Source organism: Cibotium barometz, chromosome 58, assembly GCF_041138505.1.
Source record: "Cibotium barometz isolate CiBa-2024 chromosome 58, ASM4113850v1, whole genome shotgun sequence".
Classification (NCBI taxonomy): Eukaryota; Viridiplantae; Streptophyta; class Polypodiopsida; order Cyatheales; family Cibotiaceae; genus Cibotium; species Cibotium barometz.
Window position 1 is genome coordinate 3,544,860 of NC_141103.1, and position 18,281 is coordinate 3,563,140.

General features: G+C 43.7%; 1 protein-coding gene across 1 annotated transcript in view; it reads left to right on the forward strand.

Annotated features, from left to right (window-relative positions):
* LOC147605803 (transcription initiation factor TFIID subunit 1-like) overlaps positions 1-18,281 on the forward strand; it is a 117,440-nt gene that overhangs the window by 52,945 nt on the left and 46,214 nt on the right. Inside the window, exons 10-12 of the mRNA XM_086792979.1 lie at positions 5,159-5,498; positions 16,367-16,576; positions 18,165-18,257. Coding sequence (XP_086649105.1) covers positions 5,159-5,498; positions 16,367-16,576; positions 18,165-18,257 — 643 coding nt within the window. The remainder of the gene's footprint in view (positions 1-5,158; positions 5,499-16,366; positions 16,577-18,164; positions 18,258-18,281) is intronic.

Below are 18,281 nucleotides of genomic sequence, written 5' to 3' on the forward strand. Positions count from 1 at the left end.
GGTGGGTATTGCACAGTAGGCGTGGGCAGCCTTGCAGGCAAGTACAACTGCAGGTACAACAGGTGTGGGCAGCACTGCAGACAGGTACAGCAGCAGCATCAGTAGGCGTGGGCAGCAGGCGGGTACCAGGCGATGGAGAGAGAAATTGAGCCACCACCCACGTGGGAAATATGTACTAATCTTCCATGCAATAGTTGCTTTTAGAATTATTAAACTCTAATCAAAGGTTAGTTTATAGGCACCCACACTAGAAAGTAAATGTGCAGCCTAAATTTAAATGTGTGTGAACACATTAGCTTATAAACATTAAAGTTAACCATAGTTTATGGATTTTACCTTTTAAAAAGACCAAAATGAAAATACTTACCACCTGTTCACACGCCACACCACCAAGTCAGCAAATAGCATTCCACGGTAATGAAAGAAATGTTGGGGATGATTGGAGGCCAAGCCACCATACTTTACTTTGCTCCGCCATGAGTTGAGAATTCTCTCGTTGGGTGGCCTTCACCTCTCTTGTAGGGTACCTTGGAAAGCAAACATTTCTCTTCTCTTCTCTTGTAGAGTACCTTAGGGAGGAAAAGTCTCTCTCATCTTTTACTCCATTTTTGGTACGAGGGGCCAGAGTACCCATTATTGTTTGTAGTGCTGAGGTCTTGAGGTAGCTATGCCACGAGCACCTTTGCCCATGTGGTGGGCCATAGACTCACCTACCTTCATGATAAGTTGATTAAGCTCTTGGGTGATGAGGTCATCGTAGTTCCTTGGCTCTAGAAGTTGGTGTGATAAAGAACTGCTATTGTGGAAAGGCCAAAAAAAAAAAAATTGTTGGTGGAAAATTAGCTATACCACTAGTCTAATCCATTTGCTAGAGTCATGGAGAAGAGCACATCATGAATCATCCAAATTTAAGCTACAGGAGTAATATCATAAGGAAATTTCCAACATGATCTTTAACATGTGCAGCTTCACGTGCAGACTATGTGTCCCAGTATCACACCATGCTTGACCCAAAATTGGCACTTCAAGGGGTTTAATGACTTTTACAGAAGACCCCAAGGGCCTATGAGACCAAAAGTAATACAATGGTACCATGGATATATTGAGCAATGGAAAACTAAAAGAAAAAGTAAAATGAAAACATCTGACAGTACATGTGATCAAGAGATGATCGTGTAGAGTCAGATATGCTGTGATCAGCTAATGACGATACCCGCCTCCAGAAACGATCTGATGGTGGAGTGAATGTTAGGCCTCTATGATGGGAACGTGTCATGTCGGCGGAGAACCACACAAATCTCTCTCTTTGTGGTGGAGGGACTTGAATCTTTGGGTTGGGGACGTTTGGCTCACAGAATGGATCGAGCTCTCGCATTGAGAACTCATCTGGGGCGTGGAGCTGGAGTGTGGGTATGGGTGGTGGGCTCCGATGTCATAGTAGAGGAACTATTGTGGGCAATGGATTTCGATGTGGAGGTGTGTACCGCAAAGAAATCTGTGATGGCTCTCTATGAGGTGTCCTGTTGGAGCCGGGGATAGCATGCTGCCTCAACACTACATCCCTGTGTCGTCTGAGCTTCATCAAGTACATGCCCAAGCACCTTTGATCCTCAAACTATATCACTCGTGTGAGTGCTCCGAATCCCTCTCGGAAGAGGCAATGGAATCTTCCCCGTATCTCGTAGTAAGCCGAGCAACTGAACATATAATGGGCCTCATCCTCTATTGCACATGTGGTGCATAGTGTGCATGCCCTCTCCTCATGTGGGATATCCTCATCTCTACAAGTCTCTACTTTGAGGCGATGGGACGATACCGTGAGCTGGCCGATTATGATACGCATAGCATGTGACATGTGTATCTATATGTACCCCGGGATCTCAAAGAATCCATCCTCGGAGGGTCTCAAGAAGTGATCTTTGTAGAACTCACACTTCTTATCAATCTCTGACGGAAACACCCATGTCTGGTGTATGTGTAGCCCGAGTAGATCTAACCGCATGATCCGGTTGATCTCCTGTCTTGAGAGATCAAGGTTGGGGGAATCGAGGCTATACTGAAACGGGGGGAGACAATCCATCCGTATGCCATGTGCATGAAACCACTCGATTACCTCATAGTACCATGCATGTGTCGGTAATGGTGGTGGCCGTGTTGTTGAGGAGGAGGGCAGTCCAGCTCGTCTCAATCGCTCCTTCTCCCTCACAATATAATTGCATAGAGGACTCTAGTGCTAGTCGTGGGACGTGATGTTTCTCAAGTGTGTATACATGCTGGATATAAGTGACAGTCTGAAAAAGGGCATCTGTAACCAGTGTGGCCACTCGAAACTCTGCATGTAGAATGTCATGTGGTACAGATGGCTTACTCTTGATCATGTGTGACAACATCATCACTTGTAGCCTCTCTATGCTCCTCCACTGATCCTTCCCTAGGCCTGGCCCCCAAAAGGCTGCACCATACATAGCTGCTGGTCGTACTAGAGTATCAAAGAGCTAGCACTTAGTGCGAGGTTCTTGGAAATGTGCCTGGAAACATTGTCTCTCCATACGGGCTAGGGAGGCATGCCCCCTCGCAAGTTGGTCAGTGGCAGCTGTGGTTATGTAGAACAAAGGGCCTGTAAAAGTGACTCCTAGATACACATACTTCTGCACAATCTCCATTGGGGCATCTTTGTATATGAAAGAAAATCGTGAGGCGATTGCATAAGATGTGTTGAAGACCATAACCTTGATTTTTCCCAACTTGACCGTAAGGTCTCTCTCCCGGCAAAATCTGTCCAATGCATTTAAGTGTTTCTGTAAACCCTCGGCTGAATCTGTGATCAAGACAATGTCGTCAACATATAGCAATATGGGCAATGCTATCTGAGCCAATAGCTCTCTCTCTCTCTCTCTCTCTCTCTCATGCTCACTCTCACCTATACTCTTTGGCCTATACATCGATGAGATCGCAGTACTTGTGGATAGTTTCGGAGGTAGAGGTTCACCCCATACGCTTGCTGCCCGTTGTCACCGTTTTGCCACTTGCATGGTCTCGTCCAGTTTCTTGTGCCCGTTTGTGGCCAGTGTGTGTATTCTAGTGTCTCGGATCCTAGTTCTTTGTGCTTATTTGTGGCGAGTGTGTGGATTTGAGTGCTCGGGATCCGAGTTCCGCGCGTGCTAGACTTGTGTACAGAAATGCTAGTGGTGTACTTGTTCCATGACTGGGAGATTTGTTCATAACAAAGTGCACTTGCATACATGTGTGCATGTTTCGTGTGAACTGTTTTCGTGTGTTTGGCTGCTATGAATGTCCAGTTGATGGGCTTGGGATGCCTACCCGTGAACTGTGCAATTGTCTTGCATTTTGACATGTTTTGTGGTGTGTGAGAACAGGTGGTAAGTGCACCCAAAACCCTTGTATTAATTTATTAAAATGCTTTGTAATGTTTATAACCTTTGCAGGTTCATCACACTTATTAAAAATTGAGTGGACAACTTATTAAAGTGCTCGGGGACCAACTTGGTGGTCACCCCAGAAGTGAGGGGTGACCACCCATTTAGCAGTTGGTATGGACAACTAAAAAACTCATGCATGACTCATTCTTCTACCCTTGTAAGCAAAATCGTCATCTTCTTGCACACAAGCTCTGCATCGTTTTTTCTTATAGAGGAGGCTATACTCAACCATTTGCAAAACTGAGCATATATTTGCGATCCTCATCAGAAGGGCACCCTGCGACACCCCTCCATGCTAGTTTTGTGGCTACTTCACCTGGGTGGCTTGTACGGGCACCATGTCATCAATAGGTGGAGCAATTTGCTGCTATGTGGCCTCTATGTGCTGCCCTTGATCTGCCCCTGCTGCTGGAAAGCCTGTTTTGAGCTTGTGAAGTCCTTCCGAGGATTGGTCGTGTTGATTTAGGGATGCTCCAGGCATCCAAAGTACCTGTTTGTGCCAGTGGGGGCGCCGCCCCTGACCACTCCATTGATGTTTATGCGACAAAAATTCTTCTACAACTCAGTTGTTGCTTTGTTTGAGCCCTGGAGCGATCACCGGTGCCAATTCTTCGTTTTCAACATTCCCATCACCGCCACAAGGATGCAATCCAAGCGCTAGTACGGGCACACTGGTGACACGTGTGGATCCGGAACACTAGTTTCAAGATTGCTAAACTCCAGTGATAGGTGGGGAGTTGTTGGGAAAGGTCTACATGTGAATCATCACTGACAACATTGTTTGGTATTTGTAATTTTGTATTCATCTTTTGTTTATGGCAAAGTCGGCAAGCATAGCCCATGGAACATTGTACAAATAAAATACTCCAATAATATACTTACTATTGAGGGGGAAGGGGTCGGCCCGGGTTCCGGTCCAATGTGGTGTCTTTGAGCATATTTTATTTTCAGCTTTGTATATGTTTTGTGCTGTTTCCATTTTATGAAGTGTTTAAGTGATTGTTATTTCGAGATGGTGTCCAATACGTGCTCACACCCAATGTGGTGAATTACACCCTCCCTTCACCCTCTGCCCAACACCCCCCCTATCCACCTGCGCCTTCTCCCATTGCTCCCCCAGCCCCCCCATCCTCCCCCTCGCTTTGGCCTTCCCCGTCTTCATTACTACATTCTCTTCTCCCTGTGGTGCTGTATAGCATGGAGAGAAATACAAGGGAAGGATTTTTGGACTTCCTCATGGTCAATATCTTCCAAGTATGCAAGGTGGTGTATAGCATGGAGAGAAATAGACAGAAGGTTATGTAAAACATTGTTGTTGTGTAGCTTGTTTTGCTGTTGTAGTGCCTTGATTTGGGATTTCAAAAAGTGGTATAAAGGTGAGGTATGGGTCATCTTCTTCGATCGGCCCCCTTCCCCTCCGCTCCCCTCTACTGTGAGTAAGATCATTTCTGCATTTTTGTGTCCCACAAGTTTGTCCTAGATTATGAGATGGTGACCATTAGCGACCACATGTCCCTGGTCGTCAGGTATCCTTGTAGTCCCAGACTCATTAGGGTAACTTCTGGCATCCTTGTTCAATTTAGGTTAAAGTACTGAAATGAATAGTGATTAGTGAAAACTGTGGATGGAAAAATGAGAAGATTTTTTTTGATTGCAAGTTGACGGTTTCTTTGTCTGAACATGTAGCTATGTAGCTGATGTATTGCATGTATTTGCAGGTATTGTGAGGAACGACCTCTTTTGCTCAATAATGTGGGGATGGGAGCAAGGTTGTGTACTTATTACCGAAAAGTCTCTCCTACAGACTCCACTGCAGCAACACTACGGAATGACAGAGGTTCTTCGGTAGGTATTCCAGTGGCACTAGAGCCTATGGAAGATTCCCCTTTTCTAGGTGACATAAGGCCTGGTGACACACAAACATGCCTTGAGACGAACATGTTTCGAGCTCCTGCTTTTCATCACAAAGTACAGCATACAGACTTTCTTCTTGTGCGTTCAGCAAAAGGGAAGCTTTCTTTGAGAAGAATTGATGGCAGTTATGTCATTGGCCAGCAGGTGCTCTCTCTCTCTCTCTCTCTCTTCAGTTCATTGCTGGATTGAGGGTATGTTCTATGCATTTCCCACCATTGTACTCCCACATATTGTATCGTAATTGGTCCATGTGCCATTTTACCTGACCACAGATGTTTATAAGTCTCTCTCTCTATTTCTCTCGTGTTTCATGTCTCATGCTCGTGGTATTCCATGATGGGACAGTTATAAAAGAGTTTTGATTTGCTATATTTTATTTTCTGTTCCACGATGAGATATGCCATGGACATTTTTTTATCATGTTGGTCTCATAGGCCCATCTGGTGTTTAGTAGACGCTTAATATATCTTTCTTTCTTGCTTTCTTGCGCACAGAGAGAGAGAGAGAGAGAGAGAGAGAGAGAGAGAGAGAAGAGATTAACGTTTTCAAAAGATCCAGAGGGTCTACGAGACCAAAAAGGTAGTACAATTTATCTATTGGGGGTCCAAGTGGGGGGGAAGCCTTCACAAAGGGCTCTGTTAGATAGTTTTGTGAGAATGGGAGCTAATATATGATACAACTAAGGCTCCACATTCCACCTAACCCAGAGGAGTCATCTATGAGATTGTCTGGGAACACACAGAAGAGCACAGAGCCGCCCATGTGCGAAATGGTCAACACGTAGATCTTCATGATCTTTTGCCCTTCCATTATGTAGCCCCCCCCCCCTTGCCCGCCCCCCTAAAAAAAAAAAGTAGATCCTTAAATAGATCTTCCGATAGTAGCTGTTTTTCTCCGCCTGTGTGCACCAGGTGAGTGCCCGCCTACAGGCAGTATCTTGCTGTTGCCAAGGACACGCACCGAGGGGTGCACTAGCGGGGATTTGATCTCATTCCATTAAGCAGCTTTAATAGAGATCTTTTGACATTGGGAGTGGTGAAGAGGATAGATGATGTGGGGCGTGTGATGTGAGACATGAAACTCGCCTGGTAGGTGTGAACACTGTTTGGGAAGCGTCTTGTAAATAGATCAACACTTAAAACACCTATTGGAAAATGAACTGCACAAGACAATAGACAATGCTGAAAATTGAATGGCACAATGACACCACCATTGGGGCTGGAGAGGGGCAACCTCCCCTCAATACCGAAGTACATGATTGGAGTATTTTCTTTTGAACAAAGATTCCAGGGGATTTTAAGCGAGAGTTTCCATAAACAAACTTGTATGAAAACATGTCACCAAACAGAAGTGTCGATGTAGGTTCGTTCACAACCAATCCCTCAACTCTGTGAGGTAGAGAGAACTCTAAACTGTCATTCTGAGACCACGCCCGCACATGTGCTCTCGTACTACAGCCTGGTTCTTTCTCACCCACAATGACAAGTGTCACACGATGAAGCATGCTTACACTAAATTCTTCATTGGCATGGTTAAGCTACCATATACATAGCTATCAATCAAGAAATACATCTCTGATATAATACAGCAAGGCATCCACACAAAAACTCTTCACAAAACTGTAGTGATGACACAATAGTAGGGACTAGAAGATGGGCTGCACGCCCCCCCCCACAACCCCCCCCCCCCCCCCCCCCCCCTTGAGGTAAGTTCTATTGCCTTAAGGGAGTATTCTTATACTATTACATTGAATGGGTACTTGACCTAGCCATGCACTACCATTTCTTCCAAAAAGTTTGAATGAAAACAAATCAATCAATCAGCTGGCTTGCAAGTAGCCCAGCTACCACAAGCAACAAGGTGCCCACCACCTCCTTGAAAGATTGCCCAACGATCTTCAAGAGATGGAAGCCTAGCTTTCCAAGATCCAACTATCCAATAGCTGATTACCTCCTTAGGCAAGTGCCCAACACTTCCCAAGAGTCTTCCCGCTTGATTCCTCACAGAAAACACCACCAACAGGTACAAGACTTCTTCTTCTTCACCTCCGGGCTTCGATAATACCCTTCTCTTGTGGTTTCATGCCAGAAGGAGGCACAAATCAGGTTCAGCAGCAGTTTGGCAGCAATAGAGAGCTCTCAGGCATAGCGAATGTGTAGAGAAATGGCTGGAATTGCTGGTTGTACAACTCTAATTCTCCCACACAGCTTTGGGCTTCCTGACAAGGGCTAAAAACAGGTTGTACAGCAGTAGCTACGTCAAGAGGGGGCTGAAAACAGGCTGTACAGCAGTACCTATGCTAGGAGGGGGCTAAAAACAGGTCGTATAGTAGTAGCTATGCGAGGAGGGGGCTGAAAACAAGTCGCCTAGCTGAGAGAAGTGCTAGGAGAGGACTGAAGTGGGGCGTTCAGCTCTAGGCATCAAGTAGGTGTGATGAAAGATGAAATGAATTGAGTTTCTCTTGGCTGGTAGGTGCTCTTTTAATGACTTGGGTGGGGTAGATAGTTTTACATGCTGGTGGATGAGAAAGGTGAGGTTGCATCAGCTTGCATTGCTTGGCTGGTTGCATTGGCTTGCATGAACTTGCATGGCTGCATGTAGCATGCATGCAGGTAGGTAGGCTTGTATATGACATGCATGCATGAATGTGGCTTTGCATGTTGGCATGCATATAGGAGCATGCATACATGTAGGTAGCTTTGCATGTCGCAGCAACATGCATGCATGTCGGTAGCTTTGCATGTAGCATGCATGCATGTAGGTGGGCTTTGCATGTGACATGCATCCATGTAGGTAACTTTGCATGTAGCATGCATGTATGTAGGTGGGCCTGCATGTGACATGGATGGATGTAGGTGGCTTTGCATGTGACGCATGCATGTAAGTAGGCATGCACATACATGAGCAAAGAGTGGATAACCCTGAAAGTAGAGAGTGGATAGCTCCTCCTTTATCTCCACAAGTTCTTTTGATGGCTCATATGCTTCATAGAAGAGGGCGACGAGCTTCATGAAGGGCCCCACACTTCAACAAAGGTGCCCGACCTCATTTTAATGAGTGTGAATGCCTGGCCTCATTATTAATGAATGTGAAAACCTTTGCTTATAATTCTTCATTGGCCTTCAAATACCTGTTTCTTTTGCACAAATGCACACACTACAGGTGACCAGAAGACAATTTGTGCATCACACTAGCCCATGAGTGCAATCCAGGCATCCTCGGATCCATGGACCCCACATGTGATGAAATCCACGCATTGTCCAGGCATAGAAAGCAATACACACAAATTAAAATAAACCATTCACACAATGTATGCATCTTAATACATATTTTGGAAGAAACCCCATCTATTCACATGTACTTGAAATCCTTACAAACTATGTCATTTGGCTCTTCAAGATCCATCCAATTCCTATAGCTGCTTTCACATGCTCCTTCATGGCCAGGGTCTCCAAGATGCACCTAGCAATCTCTAGGGAAGCATGGCCAAGACATGCCATGGTTACATGTGGTGTCGTACACCCATGTGCATGCATGTAAAAAGATTAATGATATATGTTGAAACATGCAGCAAACACATCCCTAGTAGGATGGGCCGAATGGGCCTTGTACATGTGAAAGGAATCAAATCCTTTAGCTTGTGGGTGAGGCTTCCTTAGCACCTAGTTTTGAGGAAAACCTCTTGGTTGATGAAACCACTAGGTGATATTTGGTTTGTAAAAATCTATAAAAGGACACTTGCCTATGAACTAAATATTAGGTTCTATTTGCCCACATCTTGTGTATCTGATCATTTTCTAGCATTTATATTCATTATGATTTTTGAATCAACTCTTAGCTTTGAGACTCTCTAGTTCACATGCATTCTTAACCACTCTTTTTTTTGTGGTATCTAGAGCCAAGTTATGAGGGAAAAACGTTTTTTAGGTAGGTGATTTCATTTACAGAATTTTTCACCTTTTCTCCACAAAGCTCCAAAATTCCAGCAATACTCCCTTGGTGGAGGAGTGATTGCTCCCCACTTGCTCCACTAGAGCTGAAATCCTTTTGTGGGCCTCTTCTACACCTCAAGGCGACTTGCGTTGCACTGTTGATTGCTCTAATTTGCTCGTCATTACCGCACCATTGTCTTCTTCCCCAAAAACGTATGTTTTTTTGGTCGTACAGCCATTATTGCGCCTATAGGCCGCCATCGCCATTGCCTGGATGCGTCCTTATGTGCTCTAGCTTCCCCTTAGAGGGCTTGCCCAATAGCCTTTCCATTGAGGAGAACAAAGCCTCTCAACAGGGCTTTATACTGCACTGCCATAGCCACAACCTCATAATCTTCCAATTAGTGATTAATTGTCACCAATTTCTCTATCTTTTGACTAATCAAGCTTACTCCCTCTCTAATTAGCACTTGCTCAGTACTAATGTTTGTGTTAGCCTCTCTCGCAAGGCCAAACAAATCCTTACAAAGCATCCCAAAGTGCCTTCCAAGCTTGTCAAGGGCTTCTACCCCAAATCCCTTCTTCGTCAAGAGCTTTAACCTTCAAGGTGACTCAAGGCTGAGTCAAATCTTCTTTAATATTTGCTATCAAGTGTGTTTTTCAACACTCTCAATCCTAATCGCCTCGTACGATACTACCTTCTGCTTCAAAGGGAAAAACTTTCACACTTGGCAAACTTGCATCAATCTCATTCTCATGAAGAAAGGCCTATGGTACAAGTGGAAAGGAGAAGAAGCCAAGGGACCAAGCTACTATTCCGACATGAGAGATCAGAGATGACAAAGCAAGAGCCATCATAACTCTTGAGTTGGATGACACATACATTCACCATGTTGATGGGTGTGAATCTTCCAAGGCTTCGTGGGATCAATTGGATACTTTATTTGGAGCTCAATGTAGGAGCTTTAAGTTTGGTTTTTCTGATTGAGTATTTTAGCCATCTTGAACGATACTCATTCATCTAGTGTTGGACGGACTCCGTATGAGGCAACCTTTGGTTGTTGTTTGTCTTCTCTTTTGACGAGAATGGTGTCTCCATCTCTTGAGGCTAACAAAACGACGGAAGCATTTTTCGAAATCATTGAGTCAGTTAAAGACCGCTTGATCAAAACTCAGGAAGCTTATAGTAGATAGGCAAATAAGTCTAGACGAGATGTCCATTGCAAGGAAGGGGAGTGGGTCTATTTGCGCATCATGAAACAGAGATTGAAACAAGTTGGCAAATGCTGTCCCAAGCTTTCTTTCCATAGTTTTGGACCCTTTCCTATTATTAAAAAGATAAGTGATGTCTTCATGAAGTTGAAGTTGCCTAATAGTTAGACGATGCATGATGTTTTTCATGTTTCTTGGCTAAAACCATATGTTGGACCATAAGTGTTTGATGTTTCAAATGAACAGTAGCCAAACGTAGTAGGCGAATCAGAAGTCATTGAGCTTGAGTAGATCCTTCTTCATCGTTGGAAGCATGGTTCCGGCCGAAGACTTCAAGTTCTATACAAAGTTCAGAGATTGAGGTACCCACGAAGCAGTTTGGTTAGACGAAGAGTTCTTTCAAGAGTATCCCCAGTTGTTGGCGGACTACTTGGAAGCCATGAACCTGCCGCCAAGCTAAGCAGGAGGGAAAGTCATATGCACTCTGCACTGTAGTGCATGGTGACAAGATGGCTCATCATCAGTGCAACATTGTATAACAGTAGAACCCTTTAGGACTTGATATTTGTCGTACGTCGTGACCCCATTGTCATCCTCAGTCCAGCATATGCTAGGCAGGAGCTACACAGGTTATTCCTCAGCCTTAGAGAGTCAGTCAGTCAATCAAAGTCCCTTAACCCACTTGGAGAGAATCATTCATGCATATAGAAGTCATAGAAGCCTTAGGGTTTGCATCAGATCATGTTTGCATTTTGCATATCATTCATCCAATATGCATATAGACCATCTAGATCATTGCAGAACACTCAGAATATCATCCAGTATTTTTTCCACATTTTATAACATTTATCTTGCATTTTTAACCATATTATTATCAACATTATCTATTTTATGCAAGACATGATGCAGTCGGCCAGCTTTCAGCCAGCCGACCAGGAGCATGTGCATATAAATAGCAATCATTGCATTCGCTCATTCATATCATCATCATTGGACTCAAGCGTTTCATCCTTTAGTCCAAGGAGCATCTACGATTGAGTATTCAGCCCATCTTCATCAAAAACGCGGCATCTTCCGCACTCAGCCACCACTACAGTACCTTGCGTTTTCAGCATTCACACAATTTTCAGAATATGCACCAAACACATCCCTAGTAGGATGGAGCCAAATGGACCTTGTACATGTGAAAGGGATCCAATCCTTTAGCTTGTGGGTGAAGCTTCCTTAGCACCTAGTTTTGAGTAAAACCTCTTGGTTGATGAAACCACTAGGTGGTATTAATCTATAAAAAAGCACTTGCCTATGAACTAAATATTAAGTTCTATTTGCCCACATATTGTATATTTGATCATTTTGTAGCATTTATATTCATTATGATTTTTGAATCAACTCTTAGCTTTGAGCATCCCTAGCTCACATGCATTCTTAACCACTCTTTTACAATATAATCTCGAAAAATTAGGAGGCAGCTACATTCCCGCCGGCTTCTAAACAATTGTCCTCAATTGAAAAGCTTCCAAGTAATTGTTGAGGAGATCGGGATATTCTTTTAGGTCCTGCTCGTCCATCCACCTATAATCCATAGGAGAATAGTTCTTGTACTTAACCAAGTACTTTTGGATCAGCTTTCCTCTGATTTTGTGCTCTTGATGAAAAAAAATGTATTATGGTTGAAGCACCTTCTCCAATTCATCCACTTCTGGTGGGTCTTCTATCATTGGTTCAGAGGGTGGTGTTCGAGCGAATGGCTTTAATAAACTGATATGGAAAGCATTGTGCATCTTCCAATGGTTGGGTAAAGCCAACCGAAAAGCCACATCATTAATCTTTTGAGTAACTTGAAATGGACCATAATACTTGTTAGCAAGCTTGATAGCCTTGCCTTCTTGCCTCGGTCTCTTGTGGACACATGCCTTCTCAAATTTAAGGAGGACCCAATCTTCTCCTTAATATCCATTTTGAGCCTATGCTTGTCAGCAGCTTTCTTATGCTTATCTTGAGAGCGCTGTATGGCTGCCCATACATGTGCATAAGTAGTATCCGATTCTCTGACATACTGATCAGTAGCTCATCCTTAGTGCGAAGGATGGCTGGAAGTATGACTTTACCATAAATGACTTCAAACGGCGCCTTGCTGGTCACAGTGTTATTGTATGCAAACTCGACTAGGGGGAAATACTTTTCCCATCATGTTTTCTGTTCAAAAACATAGTACTTGAGCAAGTCTAGTACCAGTGAACTTGCTATCTCGCTGTGCCCATTAGTTTGTGGATGATAAGCACAAGAGAAATTCAATTTAGTGTTCATGTTGTCAAAAAGAGCTTTCCAAAATAAGCTCGTGGTCTTGGGATTCCTGTCACCAACAATAAATTTGGGCATACTATGATGCTTAAAGATATGAAAGAGAAAGGTCAAGCCATGTGGTCTTCCTCGCTGGAATAAAATGAGCTTGGTTACTGAAGCGTTCAGTTATAGTCCAAATAGCATCATAACCATATGCAGATCTACCTCTAGGTAGACCTGTGATAAAATCCATTGCTGTGCTATGCCAAGGTTCTTGGGGAATGGGCAAAGCCTGAAGTAGACCAGGTGTCTTATGCATTTGATACTTAACCTTTTGACTATGACTTCAACCGGCACCTTGTCGGTTGAAGAATGCACAGTGTTTTTGTATGCAAACTGGACTAGGGGGAAATACTTTTCCCATGCTGTTTTCTATTCAGAAACATAGTACTTGAGCAAGCCTAGCACCACTGAATTTGCTATCTCACCCATTAGTTTGTGGATGATAAGCAGAGGAGAAATTCAGTTTAGTGCGAAGGATGGTTGGAAAGACTTTACCATAGATGACTTCAAACGGCGCCTTGCCGGTCGAAGAATGCCTAGTGTTATTGTATGCAAACTCGACTAGGGGGAAATACTTTTCCCATGCTGTTTTCTGTTCAAAAACATAGTACTTGAGCAAGTCTAGCACCACTGAATTTGCTATCTCGCTTTGCCCATTAGTTTGTTGATGAGAAGGAGAGGAGATATTTAGTTTAGTGCCCATGTTGTCAAAAAGAGCTTTCCAAAAAAAGCTCGTGGTCTTGGGATCCCTATCACCAACAATAGATTTGGGCATACCATGATGCTTAAAGATATGCAAGAGAAAGGTCGAGCCATGTGGTCTAGCTTGATGGTCTTCCTCAGTGGAATAAAATGAGCCTAGTTACTGAAGCGATCAATTATAGTCCAAATAGCATCATTACCAAATGCAGATCTACCTGTGGGTAGATATGTGATAAAATCCATTGCTATGCTATGCCAAGGTTCTTGAGGAATGGGAAAAGGCTGAAGTAGACCAGGCGTCTTATGCATTTGATACTTAACGTTTTGACATATGACACATTTACGAACAAACTGCTCTATATAAGCCCTTAAACAAGGCTGATAAAAGTACCTTTCCAAAGCTTGTTAGCAGGGAGAATACCTCTATACCCTGCATAAGGAGGTGCATGAGCTTCATCCATAACTTTGTGACGAAGCTGCTTGGCTATGCATATGGCTTGATGTCTATACAAAAAGTCATCTTTAATTAAGGATGGACTGATTTTCCAGCTTGCAAATCAGCCCATACATCTTTGAAATTGGCATTAGAAACATACATATCAAAGCATAGAAGAGAAGTCGTGACGGTAGGCAGTAATGATTGGATTCACTTTAGACCTACAATATAAAGCATCGGCCATTGAATTCTTCTTTCCAGGTGGGTATAAAATCTTAAAATGAAACATGGAAAGAAAATTTGCCGAGCGCATTTGTTTCTCTGAAAGTTTTCTTTGTTTGAGAAAGTGCCCGAGACTTTGATGATCAGTTTTTACCATAAATTCAGCACCTTAAAGATAGTGCTTCCATATGGTGAGAGCATGTATCACGGCCATTAGTTCCTTCGCATAAATAGCACTATGCAATTTTGCATGTTGCAACCTTCGGCTCTCAAAAGCCACTCCATGGCCTTCTCGATTCAACACAGCTTCTACGCAATCATCCCGTGCATCACATTCCACAATAAAAGGTTTGTGCAAATCTAGTACAATGAGTACTGGCCCATGACTTCTGGCATCCTATTGCCTATCACCCCATACAAAGGTAATCTTCTTTTTGGTGAGATCATAGTTGTTACGAGGTGCGCCTCTAACAGTTCGAGGCGTACGACTGCTTGATCGAGGCGTCCACAAAATATATATATATATATATATATTTTACTTTGTTTTTTTGGTTGGTTTGAGTCTTTAGACGGTGGCTTTAAGGGCCCAAGGCCCTCTCTCATACATTCTCTCCCTCCCTCCCTTAAGCCTTTCTCAAGACCCAAAGTTCAAAGTTCAAACTTCAAACACACTATGTTTTTTATACCCACTTTTGGAGCTATCTCTATACTCTACTGGCTCATTTCATTTTACTTTGTACCCTTGAATCTTGATGATGTATCTAGATGATGAGGATGGACTATTTTGGTCTCATAGGTCATTTTGGTCTTTTGCATTTGTTTAATACAGCTTTCTTTCTTTCACACACACACTCGCTCTCCCTCTCTCATACACACCCTCTCTCTCCTTCCCTCAAGGCTCATACATACACATATAGTGATAGATAGATACTATATATCTATCTATCACTATATATAACAGACGCCTCTAACACGCCTCTAACGTCTCTAAAAAATACGAGTCTTTCGAGGCGCGTACCATACCCGCCTCGTACCAAACGCCTCTGATGCCTCTAACAACCATGGGTGAGATCATGCAAAGGACTAGCTAAAAGAGAAAAGTGTTTAATGAATCTGAGATAGTATGAACATAAGCCAAGAAAGCTTTTGACTTCATGCACAAAAGTTAGTACATGCCATTCAACAATAGTTTGAATCTTAGGAGGGTCCATTTGAACCCCATCGTTTGGAAACAATATGGCGAGGATAGTGAATTTCAGTCATTAAAAATTCACTCTTTTTTAATGTGAGAGAGAGAGAGAGAGAGAGAGAGAGAGAGAGAGAGAGAGAGAGAGAGAGAAATGAAATGTTATATTAACGTCTTCAAAAGGCCATAATGACGTATGAGACCAAAAAGTTACATCATGGTGGATCTGATACAATGTCTGGATAAAAAACCAGAAAATGAAAAAATAAAGATGATACTACTGGCACCTAGAAAATGAAACTGGAACTGGAAGGTAAACAGAAACCCTTATAGGGTGTGAATATAGTGAGGGGGGGGGGTTACGCTATGGAGGTGAGTGGAGTACAGTGAGGGGATACAATATCATGTGGGACGGGAGGTGCCTCCATCTCATAATATGTGCTGCATCGGACACTGGCGGATCTCCTCAATATCCTCCATCTCATAATATGTGCCGCATCGGACACTGGCGGATCTCCTCAATATCCTCTGTGGTCAGCACCCTGACTGGGTGTCCCGCATGTCTCGCAAGAATAATCCGAATCCGCCGCTGCAACCTCTGTCTATGTTGGGATGCCCTCCTCCGTAGTCGTGGGCGTCTGGACCACCCAAGCTCAATCGCAAGATTGATGAGAGAGAGAGAGAGAGAGAGAGAGAGAGAGAGAGAGAGAGGTATCATCCATGAGACCATATACAGGCTAGGCTGCAATGCATTCAAAGCAAGAATTTTATTAAGTGCTATTTGTGTTCAGTTGGTTGGTTGAAGGTCGGTGAAAATTATACTTGTTTGCATGAAAAATTCTGTGTCCATTAAAACTCTACTAGTTCTTTTCTTATTGTTTGGCTAAAGTCTTGCTTTCGATGTCAAAATTATTTACAGAGAACAGTGATGGTTTTTGGATACAACATGATGTCATTTTCATGATCCTATTTCCAGGAGCCACATATGGAAGTACTTACTCCAAGCTCTAAAACAGTCCAGAGCTACCTCCACAGCAGGTTGTTGACATACATGTATCGTGAATTTCGGAGTAATGATAAACCAGGTTCTTTGACTCGTCTGCGAGCTGATGAAGTCACAGCACAGTTTCCATCTCTCAGTGAGGGTTTTTTAAGAAAGCGTTTGAGGCATTGTGCAGATTTACAGGTGATGGTCAACACTGTCAGAATAAATGCGTACTTTTGTGCTTTGTTGTCTGTGTAGAAAAATTCATTTTTTGTGAAAGCCAGAACTCTCTCTTTCTCTTTCTCTCTCTCTCTCTCTTAGACACAACAGTCCAGGAGCAGTGAGCCAGACGCCCAAGACCCACTGGTACTGAGGAGATGCTGTAATCGATAGCTACAGATCTGAGAGATCTTACAGAGACAGAGGAGTGCCCCTGTAGAAGCAGTGGACCTTGAGAGCCCCTATGCAGCCACTGATGCTGAGAGTCCACATTGATCCCATCATGTTATATTATTATATCAGTTCCAGTTGGTTTTTTATGTTTTTTCCGCGATTTAGTAACTCCATGGATATATTATAACATTTCTGGTCTCATAGACCCTTTGGTTTTTTGTAGACGTTAGTAGAATTCTTGTCACACCAGATTATTCCAGCAGCCTAGGACGAAGGGTTGGCTTTTTGACACCCTTGTCACACCAGGCTTGATGTATGGAGCAGCCTTCTGGGGCCAGATTTATCCGATGAGGATTGGCAGCGAGTTGACAGGCCCCAGGTCATGATGTTCTCCTGTATGATCCACAGCAAACCATCAGTCCCACACCAGATTATCCAGACAGAGTTTGCTGCAGCCCGTATGGTAGTGGATGCACTCTTCCAGACAGTCACATACCTCCATCGCACAGTCACATGGGTCCCCACAGGTACCTGAGGCTTGCTAAGATGCTCTTCTACAGAGATAACTTCCTCACGCTCACTGAGGATGGATTCATCCCAGCAGCCAGGCTACCTGAGTGTTCACATGTCCCATGCCATGCAGATTGCGATTGGCCAGATACGGGTTTCATTCTTCCGCCTTAGAGTGGAGACAGGTAGAGCTGAGCGCGTCTTCAAAGCTAGGAAGCTCATATAGAGACCCAAAGAGGAGAGGATCTGCCGATTATGCTACACAGAAAAAGAAAGAAAGACTTGCCAAGTCCACCCTCAGTGGGGTAGTATCTCTATATCGTTGGAGAACCTCCCCAATCTGGAGCTGCTGTGTGGACCATGGATATTGAGTGTGCTATCGCTGGTGTTGAGTGTGGTCCAAGAGGGTGACCCCAGTGAGTTGAGGTGGGACATGGGAGCGGCTAGACCTCGGGTGTGGATCTGTGGGCTCATGTACCTCTCTAGGTCGCTGCTCGTCCTGCCATCCTGCGTCTGGAAGAAGCTAGTTATGGTCCGCTGAGAGGTGTCCCAGGGCTGGTCTCTGCTCGCTCTGAAGAGTGACCTGCTGAACTTCATGATGTAAAGTCCTAGGCAGTGCTTATCGGGAAAGTCAATGATCCTGAACAGTGGACATAACCCCTCTCGGTAGAGGCAGTGGAGTTTCCCTCGGATCTTATACAAGACCGTTGAACCTTTTTTCTTTTTTCATTTGATGAATAACTCAGCAAACGATAGCAGGTTTGAGTTTGGAGCATGTGTTTGCATTGACAAACCTCTCTGGAAAAGCTGAATACTTTTCTTCAATATGGTGAGGTTGGACAAATTTAAAAGCCATGAATTTGAGAAGTTTTTGAATGGCTTGCAGAGAGCTTCAGGGGGTGAGATGTGGTGGATTATAAAACAGAATTTCAGAATTCCATCAGAAGAGGAGCTGCGAAGGATGGTGACTCCTGAAAATGTAAGCACTTTTCAGTCGTTTGGG